The sequence below is a fragment of the Pseudorca crassidens genome, chromosome 2 (assembly GCF_039906515.1).
Source record: "Pseudorca crassidens isolate mPseCra1 chromosome 2, mPseCra1.hap1, whole genome shotgun sequence".
NCBI classification, from domain to species: Eukaryota; Metazoa; Chordata; class Mammalia; order Artiodactyla; family Delphinidae; genus Pseudorca; species Pseudorca crassidens.
The window spans coordinates 124,530,399-124,548,947 of record NC_090297.1 but is presented as its reverse complement, the minus strand read 5'-3'; the positions used below and the strand labels follow the sequence as shown (position 1 = coordinate 124,548,947).

Genomic DNA, 18,549 nt, shown 5'->3' with positions numbered 1-18,549 from the left:
GCACTACCGACAACTGGGGCCAGATACTTCTTTGTTGCAGGAGCCTTTCCTGTGCAGTCTAGATGTTCAGCAGCACCTGGCCCCTACACACTGGCTGGCAGTAGCAACCCCCACCCATAGTTGTGACAACAGCAACAACGAACCCTGGGGAGCAAAACTGCCCCTGCTTGAGCACCACTGTCCAGGAAAGAAATCAGCGACTAAGCCTGATTTGGGTACCTTGATTCTTTTACAACCAAGTAGTCTACACTTTGCTTAGCATCAATTAAAAGCCTCGTAAAAGAGTAGCGTGAATGCCTGGCTGAAGATCTCATTTACCTGTGTCTGTTGGCACAGAGATAAATAAGACTTGTCTACAGTAATAAAATTCATTTGATAAATATGCATGCTACCAATTTTCTAACCTCCATCTAAAACAAGCCATGTCCTCTGTTGCCAACTGCAGGAATAAATACTAATAAATAGTTGGTTATCCAGGCTCTTAAAGATCTGTACTGGAGGACCCTATGCCCAATAACTCTACACAAAGAAGCTGGAGCAGCAGACTCAAATGATAAAGCCTGCCTTAGGCTGTTTGAGCAGCATGTACCATAGCTGCTGTTATCTCCCAGAACTGAGAGTAGTCAGCCCCCCTTCCAGATGGATGGAGATCTTACCACTGTTGGTGTTTTAGAGAAACTGATCTGGGAAGAGGCCTTTCAGATTGAAAAGGAAGAAGGATATTCTAAGGTTGAATGACCTCACTGTGCTTGGGAAGCATTTGTGTGATCGTATATGGAATGACTCTTTCTTTTTGCCCTTCATCAAGACTTTGCGAAGGATGTGACAGCCCATGTCCTCGATGGGATTATGGGTATCAAGTTATGGAGGCATTCTGATATAAGATAAAGAGGAAGATTTGAGTTCAACAAACTTGGAACCTGAAATTGTCACCTAATTATGTTAATGAAGGCCACTTATTTCTCTGAGTCTGCTTCTTCACCTTAACAATGACTTATCATGAGGATTAAATGAAAAAATATGTAAAGCATCTAGTGCAATGCTGGATAGATTGGAGGACTCAGCAAATAGTAGTTACAATTGTCAATACCATCACCGTTAACATTGTTAAACAAAATCAGACCAGAAAAGTGCTGTGCAGAGTAGGATCTCAAAAATTTTTTGTTAAATGGGTGAACAAAGAACTTAGGCTAGCCCTTAGCAAAGAACATTCCTTGAAATGTATCCACACCATGTTATTTCAAAATTGAGCAATTCTATGTCCTCTCATACCCATGCCTGACCATTTAAACAAATACTCAATTCAATTTGTTATACAAGAATGGCAGGCATTTTCTTTTTCACTTTACGGGTTTTAGAGTTGTTTCCCCTCCCTTCATTTCCCTATGATAGTGTCTTCTGAAGGGGAACACACAGGGCATAGCATGGAGCGTAGCACATGATAGGTATTTAGGAAAAGAAAGAATGAGCAGATGGATGGCCTAGGTAAGAGAAGATTCTTTACCGTGAAATGGAGACAATGTTGAATAAATGCTTTTATTACAAGTTGTTAACCTATATGTCCAAGAGGTCCCTTTGAGACAGAGCAGTGGTGAACTGATCACTGGTGATAAACAGGACCTCGACATGCCAGTGACCTAGCTAGTCCCCTCCTAGGTGCAACTTGAACTAGGTGAGGCGGTGTCCAGGACTCCTGACCTCATAGACGATTACTTGTAGGTTTTCTAGTGACTTCATAGATGTGTCTTCTGAGAGGAAAGTGAAATTAGTTGGCCCTAAATGCTCCAAAGGTTTTTCACTCCTTTACTCTTAGCAGTGGTTTTTCCTAAGGTGTCTTTTCTCACTGACGTTAGCTCTCTGACTCTCTCCCCACAGGGATCGCCAGTGGAAGTTCATAATGTGCCGGATGACTGACTACAACTGCGAATTTGAAAATGTTTAGATTTGCAACCTACCAATCTGGGTGAAGGGAAAGGGGCCAGGAGACCTGAGGATGTCCACTTATGTTAACATCAGTTGGGACTCCTAAATGGTTTCTACCGCTCTCTTTTCTTCTCCCTGAGCTTGTTGATAGTTGCTATGCCGGCTATCTGGGCCCTTCTGACTAGTATCACACTTATAATAAAATCCACAGTTTCTCACTTTCAACAAGTTCCATAGCAACGATTTTATATGAGTGACAATGGCTCTGTTGCACACCATGTATTCTGTGTGCATGCTCACAGCCTGAAAAAGAAGCCTGGCTGCTGGAGCACCTGTCACAGCCTTGCTGCTGCTTTTACTACCCAATAAGCTGCCTGTTGCTGAGCAGTGTCTGTGAACAGGTTCAGTAGTGGAGTGAAGGGGCAGAAACTGAGGAAGGGGAAGGAAGGTCTGCAGCTATGACTGTCTGAAGGAAACCTAGGGTCCTCACCTAGAACAGACCTTCTGCCTTCAGGGGACATGCTTCCACTCTCCCCCACCACATGAGCCATGGTTGCCTAGAAGTTCACCTACAGAGCTCCGTGCTCCAGGAGGGAGGAGACTGTGAGGTGAAATGGGGAGGTGGAAGAGTTTGGGGGCTGAAAGACTGAGGATTAGAAGAATTTCCTAAATCGGAAGAAGACTACTAGCACACCCAGTAATGAAAATGAGCATCGGAACCAGAGGAACCTGTGGGAATCTGTCTCAAGTAAGACAAAAACAAGAAAGAAGAGAGAGGTCAGAGAATGGAACTCAAATTAGGAACCTGGAGGGAAAGGGAGTGTGGTCAGGGTGCTTTGGAAAACTGAAAAAGGGGTTTGACTCACTGGCACCTGGAAAGGCTGGCATACGTCCTGTAGCTGTGAGAGCTCTGGAAAACTCACTCGGATTGGTCTCAATATTCTGGATGGGAAGGCCTGTCCTGGAGGGTCTCCTTCTCTTCTATGTGTAGTTTAGGAGTGTCTTTTGCAGAGGTGGCATTATCTTTCCTCCTCCTGTGATGTCTCTGTCCCCAGCCCTTTTCACTCTCTTCGTCATAAAAGGAATAAACATATTAACATTTACTATGCTGCAAATGTTAAGGGTCAGCTTTTTTCTCGCTTCACTCCCCTTTCTGATTATTCATCCATCCATTCAGAAAATACAGCTTAGCGTTGTGATTGTGCCAAGTACCATGCATGGCACCAGGAATACAATAACGATAATGACAGAATATGGTTAAGAAATCCAATACGTAAACTATAAAGGGCTAAGTGATTCCATTAAGGATTGGACAAAGGGTGGAATCACATTTCTCTGCCTTTAGATCCTCCTCACACCAATGCTTTTTAACCACAGGGAGCCCCTATTTCCTTTACCCATACAGTTGGCCTTTTCTTTTCAGGTCTATGCTGCCCTTCCCTTCTTTTCTCTCTCAGGGGACCCAGGAGAGCAGGCAGCCAAGCAAAACCACAGGGGTCACCCACCTTGTTATGCAAGCCATCTAGGTGGCCAAGATAGTGAATCTCAGCCAGTGATGCTGCATTTCCCACAGTGAGATCCTGGTATTAGGAAGAGGAAGGCAGAGCTAAGGATATGTCCTCCTTTGCCTTAATGCTGAGGCCCTCTTTCATATTATGGTTTCGCTTTATTTCTTCCATTTCATTGTTTCCACCTCTCTGGCAATGTTACTTTACAGCAAGCTTCACAGTGTTGTTTCACAATGGGCATCATTAATATTTTAGCAATTGCAGCTCTGGGTCAGGATGGCAGCCAGGAAATGGACTTAGTTGGGTGTGTGGAACACAGCTGGAAGGGAGGCAAGCAACACAGACTGGCTGACTTAGCAGCTATGATGAAAACCAAAGGTGTGTAGGGGGTGTTGCACCTCACCAGGGCTGAGGTTGGAGAGATGCAGCTGGGAGAAGCAGTCCAGAAGACTGCCAGACAGCACAAGTCGAGGAAAAAAAATAATAAAGCAATCCAATAAGTGTCTGTGCCAAGTAGAATAAAAGGAGAGAAAAACTATGAGAGAAGCTGTTTTTGCATATAGGCCAAGGACAATAACAGTAAAGACATTATCAACTTGGTTCAAACCTGAATAATTTATACTTTCTATTATGTCAGTCAGTAAGAACTGGGTGCCAGACTGGGGCTAAATCCCAGATCTTTTGACTGCAAGTTCTCTCTCTGTGCTCTCATTACTCCAATCTTTCTACTTACTTGTCCACAACCTTGGATGAGCTACCTCTCCACTCTAGGAGGACATTTATCTAGGTAATCATTGTGTTTTCTTGCAATCCTAGAATTCCGTAAATGCTATCATCTGCCCCAAATTGTTTACAAAGGGCTTTGCTAAGGCATTTTCTTCCAGAGAAGAAGCCTGGGATGAGAGTTGAAAACCTAGGTCCTACCCTTGGCTCTGACAGAAAGTGGCTGTGCAATGCTAGACAAATCCCCGGGCCCACCCTTTCTTCATCTGCCTGGTACGAACAGGAATCCCTTTTCCAATAACTTCACAAGATGGTGATCACATAAAATGGGAAGAAAAGAGACATGATTCCTGCCTCACAGGGTCTACAGTCTGGTAGGGAGAGATGAGAAAATAGACAATTGAGACACAAGTGCAGCAAAGTTTCCTGAGGAAGCCAAGCCTATGGTTAGCCCTGAAGGACCAGGAGAACTTGTGAGGTGAGTGGGAAAAGTGTGGGCTCTGGAGTCCAACTGTCTGGGCACAAATCCTGGTTCTGTCCCTTATCAGCTGCATGACCTTGGCTCAGTCACCTACCTTCCCTGAGACTCTATTTCCTTACCAGTAAAGACAATAATAGTACCCACATCATGGGGTTGTTGTAAGGATTAAATGCAATCTCACAGTGTCTTATTATACTTATTATATGTACTTACTTATTATACATAATAAGTACCCAATAAATGTAGTAAGAGGAATGGCATATTATTAGTATATATTAGAAAAAATGTTCCTCAGGTAAGCTGGATATTAGTAGAGATAAAGAATAGGAAAATTCATAAAAGAGGTGGGACTTAAGTTTTGCTCTCATTCATTTATTTATTTGTTTATTCATATTCGGTCACTGAATCAATAAATTATTAAGTTCTTATTATATATTAACCCCTGTACTAGGCACAGTTCCTACATTCCAGAGGATTATAAACTAAGGGAGTCAGACAAGCAAACAAATCATTACAGTCCAGATTGATAAGTCAAGAATAGGTATCGTTTCAATAGAGAGTGGTGAGAGGTTAGGGTGGGAAAAGGGAAAGTGGCATTTCAGGCAAGAGAAACAACATCATGGAAGGCATAAAAAGATGTATACGCTTAGGAAAGGTTCCCTGGGAAACACTGATGTCACCAAGGTGTCTGGGAGGCACAACACGCAGTCATAATGCCCTAAGGATGTACTGGTAGCTCACATCAGTACCATAAACTATTTATGCATATTCATTGCAATTTTTATATCTATCTAGAACTCAGATTGCAGCTGGGGCCTCCTAGAAATCTAGGGAGAGGGAATTTATCAACTCCCGTCTCTGCTCCTCCATTCTTCTCATATGCACAATACCAGGGCCTGGGAAGTTTTCTCTCCATCCTGGGTGTTCATCCACATATATTATCTTTACCATCAACGGCTTTGACCCAGACCAGAAACTCAACATTTTTTTTTAGTCCCTTCAGAGGAATGTATTCTCATAAAAGCATTAATGAATGTACAAACTCAAACAAAACAAAAAAACTTAAAAATTTAGACATTTCCTTCTGCCATGTTTTTTTTTTTTTATTGTCCATCATGTAGTCAGGGGTTTTCCCTCTCTCTAGCTGGTCCTCCATCTAGCTTCCAACCTACTTGATTCTCTTCTTACACTTCCAGATTCTTCTCCCCCTATTAATGAAGGAAAAGGTTGCTCGTCCAAACAGGGATGCATATCAAGGTGGCCAACACAAGCAAAGGCCATAGAGTCAATAGAGTCCACTCTTACAAAGAAAATCAAAGAAAAGAAAAAAAGAAAATCTTACAAAGCTCCCATCAGTTTTAATTAAACCTGTTTAGCGCTTCTGTTTAGCTCTCTGAAGTTAAACCACTGTGTTAAGAAGTAGTACCAGAGCCTAGTTACCATTCTGGAAGCCAGAGTCATTCAGGTAAGTGAAATGAATATATTTTATCAACTTATTCCTTTGTAAAGCAAGGATAAGAAAACACACCTACCTCAAAAAGTCATTTTAAATAATAATGTATTCACGCATAGCACAGACTTTCATGGAACTTAAACTTTTCACAGGATGAAATAACCACAATCTCCTAAAAACTAGAAACCAACCAACACTACCTATGTATTTTAAAACCTATTTATTAGATTCCGCTGTGCCTTGCTAAGTACTGGAAATGTACCATTTGTGACCTCCTTCTTCTCCTATTCCCAATGCACCCGGAAGGAGCCCAGTTGTCTGTGTGAATGAATGAGTATCTGTATCAGTGAAAAATGTTGAATAGAAATCTCTTTTAAAAAATGTAAATTCCTATATTCTCTGAATTCTCTGAGTTGTAGCATTACTGTTTATTTCTCTGTTCTTTTTTATACTTTTCTGCTTTTCCCAACTTTAAAAAACAATTCCCATTGATTGTGTTTATAATTTTTTTAAAAAAGTAATTTTAATCTTATGGAACAAAAACGGTCACGAGCTGCCAAGCATTTCAGCCCCAGGACCATGTTCCAGCTGAAAGGTGAGCATATGGTGACTTCATGGAAAGAAAGATTATAAAACCAGACTCTTTCATCTAACCGGCCACCTAGTGAATTATAATTTAATATGCAGAATTACCTGCTCTTTCCAACGTCTCTCACCATCCCCAGAGACAATGGAACAGATGTTCATTCTGTCATACGGCCAATGAGAAACTCATATTTTAAACTCCTCCACTCACCAAAGTCTAACTTGCCCTTCAGGGCCAAGCATGGGCTCAGCTTCCCCAGAAAACTTCCAGTGCTTTCTAAGACTCGTTCAGGGTCCCTCCCTGGCTCCCTCAGTACTCCACGTCTTTGTTTTCACTCTCATGAGGGCAGGGGTCCTGCCTCTTTGGTTCATTTGTAGGTTTTTAGTGCCTGGCAAGGTGTTTTACACATAGTGGACATCCAAGACATATGTTTTAAAATTAATCTGGATTTCTAGTTGGTTTTCAGTTTTTATTGGGAAAACCTACCAAAGCTCTAAGCAATCCATAATTGAAAACATGAGTAAATGTACTTTGAAAATTGTGTAGTTCTATTAAGAGGCATGGTATGATGATGCTGCTGTGGTTTTGAGGGGGGTTAATGCTATCTCCTGCTCTTTCCCCAGCATCATTAGGTAATCATCAATTTCATCCTTTACAGAGCTACTCACTAATGATGAGGGAGTTGGAAAACACACGAGTCACAATTGGCACATGTTCAGAAAGTGTGTTACCGCACTAATGACCAGAATGTGAATTTTGGTGTTTTTATGACCTTTTCAACCATATTGAAATCAATATCTGAGCAGCAAGGACAGGGCTAAGTATTTGTTGCACATGAGATAGAGCCTAGTTAACTAAGCCCTGAAGAGACTGGGGGCTGAGGGGCAAAGGGGCTTAGGTTGGTAAACTGGTGTAACTCTGTATGAATTTGGATGCTTTTTGAGTCTTATAACAGCATATGAGTTCTAGGGGGGTGGGAGGGCAGTGATTTTTGTTTGATGCATCCCCGATACAACAAATATTTGATGAATAAATAAAAGTAGAGCCCTAAGACTGATGCTAACACAGATTAAAATTTCATGAATACAGACTTTATGACCCTTGTTTTTCCTGGTTATTCCCACTAAGAGTTACTTGTGGGATTAGCTGGTGATAAGCTGGACTGAAGCGGTGAAGCTAGTTTCTCAGAGTCAGCGTTTCCTGTTTATAAGGTTGCTTGGCAGGCATTCATAAGCCGTGCTGGTGTGCCACATCTTCCCTCTCTGAGACTGGTGGATTTCAACTAACCTGGGTGTCTCCTTGGGCCTCTTTTGTTGGCAGACTCAAAGGTGAGCTCATTAGCCATAACCCCTCGGAAAGACGTTTTGGAAATCAAACAGGCTCTGAGTCATACCTGCCTGTCCCCTACCGAGACCGCAGAATGTCATGCAAATTAGTTCTGCCCATTGCTCCCAGGAAAAAGGAATTGAAAATCTCTCACAGTGTAAAACAGCACAGTTCAAGTTGGAGAAGGACTTCCCAGAAATTCAGAGAGAAGGCAGGCTTAGTTCTCCACATGCGTAGGTAAGCCTTGATAAAAGTCCTTGCAGACGGATAGAAAAAGATGGAAAGATGTGGATGAGTGGATTATTGGGGCAGGGCATCAGGCTCAGCCCTTCCCAGAATGGCGCCATTGCTTGTTCTAAATCCATAATCTCACACATCTGTGCTGTTGTGCATTTAATGTTGACTGTTACTCCAACAAGGTATCATTAATCACCTACTTTGTTCCTGGAACAAACTGAAGGAAGCCACAAAGCATAAAACACACTCCTGACTTACTTCCGCGATCGCCGGCGTTCCGGAGCCCAGATGCAGCCTCTGCGGCGCCCGGCACCTTCTGTTCGGTCAGCGGCGTGAGGGTCTCGCCGCAGCGTGTGGTCCGCGCGGCTCGGCCGGCTGTGAGCCCGTGTGCTCGCCGGGCCGGCCGGCCGGCACAGCTCCAGCCCGTATCCCCCGGCTGGTCCGGGGGGTCCGGGCACCGCCTCGACGGCGACGCCGCCGGACGCGCGGACTGGACCGCAGCCCGCACCCCGAGCGGAAGACGTCATGAGGCACCTGCCGTACTTCTGCCGCGGCCAAGTGGTGCGGGGCTTCGGTCGCGGCTCCAAGCAGCCGGGCATCCCTACAGCTAAGTTTCCTGAACAAGTAGTAGATAATATTCCAGCTGATGTATCCACTGGCATTTATCATGGTTGGGCCGGTGTTGGAAGTGGAGTCGTCCGTAAGACGGTGGTGAGCATAGGATGGAACCCATACTACAAGAATACAAAAAAGTATTCTCATATCATGCATACTTTCAAAGAGGACTTCTATGGGGAAATTCTTAATGTGGCCATTGTTGGCCACCTCAGACCAGAAGAGAACTTTGATTCTTTGATTCAGCAATTCAAGGTGATATTGAGGAAGCCAAGAAACGACTAGAGTTACCAGAACATTTGAAACTCAAAGAAAACAATTTCTTCCCGGTTCCTAAAAGCAAAATAATGAATGGCCACTGATGGAAAAGCATTTTATTTATTCATTCACTGTTCTCTAATATTTTACTGCTCATAACTCTACAGTCTCATCTTGGTTGTATTTTAAAAATCAAACATTTTCCTACAGCTGTGAATTAGTTTAAACAGTTTAATGTTACCATATTATGTTCCAACTGTTCAATTAAACCCATCATGTTACAGTACTAAAAAGGTTCATTTTAAAAATCAAGATTCTGTTTTATATATGTTGATTAAAATGTACCACTAGAAAGGTCTTAAGTGTTTTATAATGGAAAAGAAATATATATAAATATGGGTAACAGGCAAGTCATTAGTTTGAGATGAGAACTATAATTCTCATGGTAAAATTCTAACATGCATGTACCTGCATAGCATGCTTTACTAATCAGAAGGCTTATAAAAGCAATTATATTAAGCAGAAGTTTGACAGTTTATTACAAACCTAAGGGGAAAGATCCAGACTTCGTATTTTTAATATTTTGTGCATTTATATATTATTATAGACATGTAGACTTGCGAAATTTCATTTTAATTAGTCATTTCCTTTAAGGGCTCAAATCACTGTACTGTGTTCCATTTTTGTTACAGCTGCCTCAGTTTTAATTGGTCTACACTCTGTGCCTATTATTTTTTTGTTTTTCTTTTAAAACAGTAAAATGAGCATTTTTCGAATCTCTAGGTCTAATTTTTGTGTTGTATAATACTTCTCTCTTTTTAAGAGTAGATATTCTTCAACATTTTTCTTAACCTTTGCTTCCTGTAAACAATTGTCAGTGTCAGTTTTTCCATTTAGAATATCCTACAACTCTACATTTACAAAATGTAGAGTTTCATCTGCGTCTGTATGTGCCATCCCATCCCTTCACTATATAAACAGCGATTAAATGCATATCGCTCTTTTTTGTAGATTTCACATCCATTTTTATTAATTAATTACTTTGAGAATCATAATTTATTTAGCCATTAAGGGATTGGGTCCTGTCCCATTCTCAGAATCTTTTCACTTTTTTTGTGTGTGAATTTTATTTTATTTATTTTTTTATACAGCAAGTTCTTATTAGTTATCTATTTTGTACATATTAGTGTATATATGTCAGTCCCAAACTCCCAGTTCATTCCACCACCACCCCCCGCCACTTTCCCCCCTTGGTGTCCTTATGTTTGTTTTCTATATATGTGTCTCTATTTCTACCCTGCGAACCGGTTCATCTGTATCATTTTTCTAAGTTCCACATATATGCGTTAATATACGGTATTTGTTTTTCTTTTTCTGACTTACTTCACTCTGTATGACAGTCTCTAGATGCATCCATGTCTCTACAAATGACCCAATTTCATTCATTTTATGTCTGAGTAATATTCCATTGTATGTATGTACCACATCTTCTTTATCCATTCGTCTGTTGATAGGTATTTAGGTTACTTCCATGACCTGGTTGTTGTAAATAGTGCTGCAATGAACATTGGGGTGCCTGTGTCTTTTTGTTGTTTTCTTTTTGTTTTTAACATCTTTATTGGAGTATAATTGCTTTACAATGGTGTGTTAGTTTCTGCTTTATAACAAAGTGAATCAGTTATACATATACATATGTTCCAATAGCTCTTCCTTCTTGCGTCTCCCTTCCTCCCCCCTCCCTATCCCACCCCTCTAAGTGGTCACAAACCACCTAGCTGATTTTCCTGTGTTATGCAGCTGCTTCCCATTAGCTATCTATTTTATGTTTGGTAGTGTATATATGTCCATGTCACTGTCTCACTTTGTCACAACTTACCCTTCCCCCTCCCCATATCCTCAAGTCCATGCTCCAATAGGTGTATGTCTTTATTCCAGTCTTACCCCTAGGTACTTCATAACCTTTTTTTTTTTTTTCTTAGATTCTATATATGTGTGTCAGCATACGGTATTTGTTTTTCTCTTTCTGACTTACATCACTCTGTATGACAGACTCTAGGTCCATCCACCTCACTATAAATAACTCAATTTTGTTTCTTTTTATGGCTGAGTAATATTCCATTGTATATATGTGCCACATCTTTATCCATTCATCTGTTGATGGACACTTAGGTTGCTTCCATGTCCTGGCTATTGTAAATACAGCTGCAATGAACATTTTGGTACATGACTCTTTTTGAATTATGGTTTTCTCAGGGTATATGCCCAGGAGTGGGATTGCTGGGTCGTATGGTAGTTCTATTTTTAGTTTTTTAAGGAACCTCCATACTGTTCTCCATAGTGGCTGTATCAATTTACATTCCCACCAACAGTGCAAGAGGGTTCCCTTTTCTCCACACCCTCTCCAGCATTTGTTGTTTGTACATTTGCTGATGATGCCCATTCTAACTGGCATGAGGTGATACCTCATTGTAGTTTTGATTTGAATTTCTCTAATAATTAGTGATGTTGAGCAGTTTTTCATGTGCTTCTTGGCCATCTGTATGTCTTCTTTGGAGAAATGTCTATTTAGGTCTTCTGCCCATTTTTGGATTGGGTTGTATGTTTCTTTAATATTGAGCTGCATGAGCTGTTTATATATTTTGGAGATTAACCCTTTGTCCATTGATTCATTTGCAAATATTTTCTCCCATTATGAGGGTTGTCTTTTCATCTTGTTTGTAGTTTCATTTGCTTTGCAAAAGCTTTTAAGTTTCATTAGGTCCCATTTATTTATTTTTGTTTTTATTTCCATTACTCTAGGAGGTGGGTCAAAAAAGATCTTGCTGTGTTTTATGTCAAAGAGTGTTCTTCCTATGTTTTCCTCTAAGAGTTTTATAGTGTCTGGTCTTACATTTAGGTTTTGAATCCATTTCAAGTTTACTTTTGTGTATGGTGTTAAGGAGTGTTCTAATTTCATTCTTTTACATGTAGCTGTCCTGTTCTCCCAGCACCACTTATTGAAGAGACTGTCTTTTCTCCATTGTATATCCTTGCCTCCTTTGTCATAAATTAGTTGATGAAAGGTGTGTGGGTTTATCTCTGGGCTTTCTATCCTGTTTCAATGATCTATATTTCTGTTTTTGTGCCAGTACCATATTGTCTTGATTACTGTAGCTTTGTAGCATAATCTAAAGTCAGGGAGTCTGATTCTTCCAGCTCTGTTCTTTTCCCTCACGACAGCTTTTGCTATTCAGGGTCTTTTGTGTCTCCATACAAATTTTAAGACTTTTTTTGTTCTAGTTCTGTAAAAATGCCACTGGCAATTTGATAGAGATTACATTGAATCTGTAGATTGCTTTGGTTAGTATAGTCATTTTCACAATATTGATTCTTCCAATCCAAGAACATGGTATATCTCCCCATCTGTTTGTGTCATCTTTGATTTCTTTCATTAGTGTCTTATACTTTTCTGAGTACAGGTCGTTTACCTCCTTAGCTAGGTTTATTCCTAGGTATTTTATTCTTTTAGTTGCAATGGTGAATGGGACTGTTTCCTTAATTTCTCTTTCTGATCTTTTGTTGTTAGTGTACAGGAATGCAAGGGATTTCTGTGCATTACTTTTGTTTCCTGCTACTTTACCAAATTTATTGATTAGCTCTAGTAGTGTTCTGGGGCATCTTTAGATTTCTCTATGTATAGTATCATATCATCAGAAAACAGTGACGGTTTTACTTCTTCTTTTCCTGTTTGTATTCTTTTATTTCTTTTTCTTCTCTGTTTTCCATGACTAGGACTTCCAAAACTATGTTGAATAATAGTGGTGAGAGTGGACATCCTTGTCTAGTTCCTGATCTTAGAGGAAATGCTTTTAGTTTTTCACTATTGAGAATGATGTTTGCTGTGGGTTTGTCATATATGGCCTTTATTACGTTGAGGTAGGTTCCCTCTCTGCCCACTTTCTGAAGAGATTTTTTCATAAATCGGTGTTGAATTTTGTCAAAAGCTTTTTCTGCATCTATTGAGATATCATATGGCTGTTATTCTTGAATTTGTTAATATGGTGTATCACATTGATTGATTTGCGTATATTGAAGAATACTTGCATCCCTGGGATAAATCCCACTTGATCATTGTGTATGATCCTTGTAATGTGTTGTTGCATTCTGTTTGCTAGTATTTTGCTGAGGATTTTTGCATCTATATTCACCAGTGATATTGGTCTGTAATTTTCTTTTTTTGTAGTATCTTTCTCTGGTATTGGTATCAAGGTGATGGTGGCCTTGTAGTAGAAGTTTGGGAGTGTTCTTTCCTCTGCATTTTTTGGGAAGATTTTGAGAAGGATGGGTGTTAGCTCTTCTCTAAATGTTTGATATAATTCACCTGTGAAGCCATCTGGTCCTTGACTTTTGTTTCTTGGAAGATTTTTAATCACAGGTTCAATTTCATTACTTGTGATTCTTCTGTTCATATTTTCTATTTCTTCCTGGTTCAGTCTTGAAAGATTATACCTCTCTAAGAATTTGTCCATTTCTTCCAGATTTTCCATTTAGTTGGCAGAGAGTTGCTTGTAGTAGTCTCTTATGATGTTTTGTATTTCTGTGGTATCCATAGTAACTTCTTCTTTTTATTTCTAGTTTTATTGACTTGAGTCCTGTTCCTCTTTTTCTTGATGAGTCTGGCTAAAGATTTATCAATTTTGTTTATCTTCTCAAAGAACCAGCTTTTAGTTTTATTGATCTTTGCCATTGCTTCTATTTCATTTATTTCTGCTCTGATCTGTATGATTTCTTTCCTTCTACTAACTCTGGGTTTTGTTTGTTCTTCTTTCTCTAGTTCTGTTAGGTGCAAGTTTAGATTGTTTATTTGAGATTTTTCTTGTTTCTTGAGGTAGGATCGTATTGCTATAAACTTCCCTCTTAGAACTGCTTTTGCTGTATCCCATAGATTTTGGATCGTCGTGTTTTCATTGTCATTTGTCTCTAGGTATTTTTTGATTTCCTCTTTGATTTCTTCAGTGATCTCTTGGTTATTTAGTAACGTATTGTTTAGCCTCAATGTGTTTGTGTTTTTTACGTTTTTTTCCCTGTAATTGATTTCTAATCTCATAGTGTTACATTTAGAAAAGATGCTTGCTATGATTTCACGTTTCTTAAATTTACCGAGGCCTGATTTGTGACCCAACACGTGATCTATCCTGGAGAATGATCCGTGTGCCCTTGAGAAGGTGTAATCTGTTGTTTTTGGATGGAATGTCCTATAAATACCAATTAAATCTATCTGGTCTGTTGTGTCATTTAAAGCCTATGTTTCCTTATTAATTTTCTGTCTGGATGATCTGTCCATAGGTATAAGTGAGGTGTTAAAGTTCCCCACTATTATTGTGTTACCTTCAATTTCCTCTTTTATAGCTTTTAGCAGTTGCCTTATTTATTGAGGTGTTCCTATGTTGGGTGCATATATATTTATAATTGCTATATTTTCTTCTTGGATTGATCCCTTGATCATTGTTTAGTGTCCTTCTTTGTCTCTTGTAACATTCTGTATTTTAAAGTCTATTTTATCTGATATGAGTATTGCTACTCCAGCTTTCTTTTGGTTTCCATTTGCATAGAATATCTTTTTCCATCCCCTCACTTTCAGTCTGTATGTGTCCCTAGGTCTGAAGTGGGTCTCTTGTAGACAGCATATATATGGGTCTTGTTTTTGCATCCATTCAGCGAGCGTGTGTCTTTTGGTTGGAGCATTTAATCCATTCACGTTTAAGGTAATTATCAATATGTATGTTCCTATTCCCATTTTCTTAATTGTTATGTGTTTGTTTTTGTAGGTCCTTTTCTTCTCTGTGTTTCCCACTTAGAGAAGTTCCTTTAGCATTTGATGTAGAGCTGGTTTGGTGGTGCTGAATTCTCTTAGCTTTTGCTTGTCTGTAAAGCTTTTGATTTCTACATCAAATCTGAATGAGATCCTTGCCGGGTAGAGTAATCTTGGTTGTAGGTTCTTCCCTTTCATCACTTTAAATATATCATGCCTCTCCATTCTGGCTTGTAGAGTTTCTGCTGAGAAATCAGCTATTAACCTTATGGGAGTTCCCTTGTATGTTATTTGTCATTTTTCCTTTGTTGCTTTCAATAATTTTTCTTTGTCTTTAATTTTTGTTAATTTGATTGCTATGCATCTCAGCATGTTTCTCCTTGGTTTATCCTGCCTGGGACTCTCTGTGCTTCCTGGACTTGTGTGGGTATTTCGTTTCCCATGTTAGGGAAGTTTTCGACTATAACCTCTTTATATATTTTCTCAGGTCCTTTCTCTCCCTCCTCCTTCTGGGACCCCTATAATGTGAATGTTTTTGCATTTAATATTGTCCCAGAGGTCTCTTAGTCTGTTTTCATTTCTTTTCATTCTCTTCTCTTTGTTCCGTTCTGCAGCAGAGAATTCCACCATCCTGTATGCCAAGTCACTTATATGTTCTTCTGCCTCAGTTATTCTGCTATTGATTACTTCTAGTGTATTTTTCTTTTCAGTTATTGTATTGTTCTTCTCTGTTTGTTTGTTCTTTAATTCTTCTATGTGTTTGCTCTTTAATCCTCTAGATCTTTGTTTAACATTTCTTGCATCTTCTCAATCTTTGCGTCCATTCTTTTTCTGAGGTCCTGGATCATCTTCATTATCATTATCCTGAAATCTTTTTCTGGACGGTTGCCTATCTCCACTTCATTTAGTTGTTTTTCTGGGGTTTTATCTTGTTCTTTCATCTGGTACATAGTTCTCTGCCTTTTCATTTTGTCTATCTTTCTGTGCATGTGGTTGTCATTCCCTTCACCTCCGCACAGCAGCATCTTTCTCTCTGCAGACCTTTGGCAGCACTCAAGTGCATAGCTCTTACATTTTGGAAAAAACACCCAAAACTTCATGTTTAGGTTTCCTCAAAGTTTAAATGAGCACCTAGCAGTTCATTTATATATGTATCAGTTTCTTAAACAACACAAAATACTTGTTTCCCCCTTAGGAAAACTATTGAAAAGCCAACTAGACTATGAAATACAAAGTTATTTGTTTTTAATGTGATTATATGTTCCTGAGCAAATGCAAACTGTTGTAGTTGTATGTGCACAATGTAATTTAAGGCTAAAGAGTGCTATCTAGAAGCTAATTTTAAAGATAACTCTTTATAAAACCATTTTCCCCTAATCCGTATAAATGAGAGAACTGATTTTAACAAAACAGTTTATATAATATTTAGAAAAACATCTAAAGCTAACTTTGGAGAAGGGGGAAGCAGCAATAAATTCAGCTGGATTGCGTTGAATTTTTGGTGTGTGAATTTACGGCAAACAATGTACTATGTGTTCTTTTCATTTATCCTCTATAGAAATACTTAGAAAATGTAATTTAATGTTAGAAATCCTATACTTGAAAGAAGCCTCAATTATCAGTGGCTCTATGAAACAAAGTTAAAAATGAACATGGAAAGTGTAAAAAAGATTTGTGTTTGTTCGAGTACCTTGCTGCTGATTCTGTCCTAATTAGGTGTGAAAATTCTTTGATATTGTGTTGTCACCTTACATTTTGTTAAATTACTATTGCTTTTGAAAAACCTATAGTGTGTGGTTTAGGAATTAGTTAATAGTGTCTACATTTTTTAAAGTTTTTTATTAAGTATTTATATATTATAAGAAACTGCAGTGGGACCATTTTCGATTAGTCAATATTTTCAGGCCTTGAAGTAAATCTTGACCAAATGATGTTATTAAAAAAAAAACAAAAAACAGCAAAACACACACACACACAGACTCCTTTCTTCAGGAAGATTTTTGTTTTAGATAAGGAGCCAAGACCTAAAATTCAAGAAAGTTTAAAAATTAAAAGAAGGCTGCTTATAATCAAGTGCCCAGTGGGTGACAATCAAGGGTACGGTGAGTGATACACCCAGGAAATCTCATGCTATTGCAGAGGTAGGAGGATCACTATGGGCTGATGAAATAGAAGACATTGGGACAAGTGAAAAAAGAGTAAGAGTCAAGCCAATAGTGGAGATTGTCTGGGCATACATATGGAAGTGAGGTGCTTCTCAAGGAGCTGAGGGAAACCCTGGGGCCCATTAGTCCAATTCTTACCTCTTACCCATGGAAGGCTGGAGCCCACTGAGGTAAACGACTTGCTCAAGGACACTCCATGAATAAGTGGCAAAGTTGGATCTAGAATTCAAGGCCTGGGATATTAGTTATGTACACTCCCAGGTCCCTGTTCAGTGGTTTAGTGAGGTTAAATGAAAGGGTGATTCAGGCCCTTGAACTCTGTGCTCTAACAGGCTTTCCTCTCTAACAGGCTTTCCTATTTAACACTTGCAGCTACTCTAGGTAGGCTTGCTTACTGTCATTTTTTAGATGGGTTCAAGGGTTTCTGAAATAGAACGTAACTTGCCCAAGGTCACACAGCTAGTGAGAGTGGACTTGGAACCCAAGTCAGGCTGTTTGCAAAACCCAGTTTCTCTCTGCTGTGTCAACCTGGAGTCAAGGGTTTCCAGTGAGAGTAAGGAGACAGAAAGTTTTTAGACTCTGTGTTTTATTTTTCCATAGCTGAATATTGTACAATATAAAGAAAAGATTTACAGATGTATTCCAATATTTTACATATTACCCTTGGAGAGAGAGATACATTGTACAGTAAGTGGAGAAACGTGGTTGAAGGTCTAAAAAGCCAAATGAGTGGTCTGAAAATCATAGCATTACTATTCTACTTTTTCATATTACTGTAGACTTTACCCATCATAGTAAAATCAGGAACAGATTCAACATCTCCTGTAGTTACAATAACTCTTTGTTGTCTGCCTTCTAAAATGACTCCTACATCACAAACCTTCAATTCCATAAGCTCAATCTAACCCAAGTAAGCAGGATTATTCTGACAACTGAGACAATAATTACCTTTGCTTGGTCCCCCAGCCTCCCCAATTATTTCAGCTCCACACAGAGTCACAGCCTCATTTTTCTTTGCCACATGTGCCCTGGGAAGATTTCTGCCTAGAGAATCATCATGCTTAATAAGTACTACTGTTCTCTTCAGTTGATTAAACCCCAGGATACCCAGTGTGTTAGCAGACTGATAACTGTGTTGGACTGATATCAAAGCTCTTCTCATGAGGCTCTTTTTCCATGAGAAGAGAGGTTCTTTCCAACATTATCATGAGGCTCTTTTCCAACATTATCGTGAAGGATGAAGGTTACCTGCATCATAAACCAAATTGATCACTAGAATTTGGTAATCACAACCTATTCAATAGAAATATAAATTATTTTTTATTAGCTTTAATCCCAGTGAAGGAATTTGGACCCCTAATCTAAAGAAGTAGAATAAAGTGTCCCAGCTCCATCAAACATTGTAAAGATCTCACTTGCTAAAAGAAAAGTAGAAAATAAGCAAATTAACAGTAGTGGCAATTTTGAGGTCCTTGCACGTGAA

At 39.3% G+C, this 18,549-nt stretch overlaps 1 protein-coding gene and 1 pseudogene across 1 annotated transcript in view; both read left to right on the top strand.

Annotated features, from left to right (window-relative positions):
- The window catches only part of DPT (dermatopontin), a 39,282-nt gene extending 36,256 nt beyond the window's left edge, over positions 1-3,026 (top strand). The window contains exon 4 of the mRNA XM_067728568.1: positions 1,876-3,026. Within this exon, the coding sequence (XP_067584669.1) occupies positions 1,876-1,942 (67 nt within the window). The 3' untranslated portion in view covers positions 1,943-3,026. The remainder of the gene's footprint in view (positions 1-1,875) is intronic.
- A 5,473-nt stretch (positions 3,027-8,499) lies between these two features.
- On the top strand, positions 8,500-9,475 carry LOC137219656 (riboflavin kinase pseudogene; annotated as a pseudogene).
- The last annotated feature ends 9,074 nt before the right edge of the window (positions 9,476-18,549 follow it).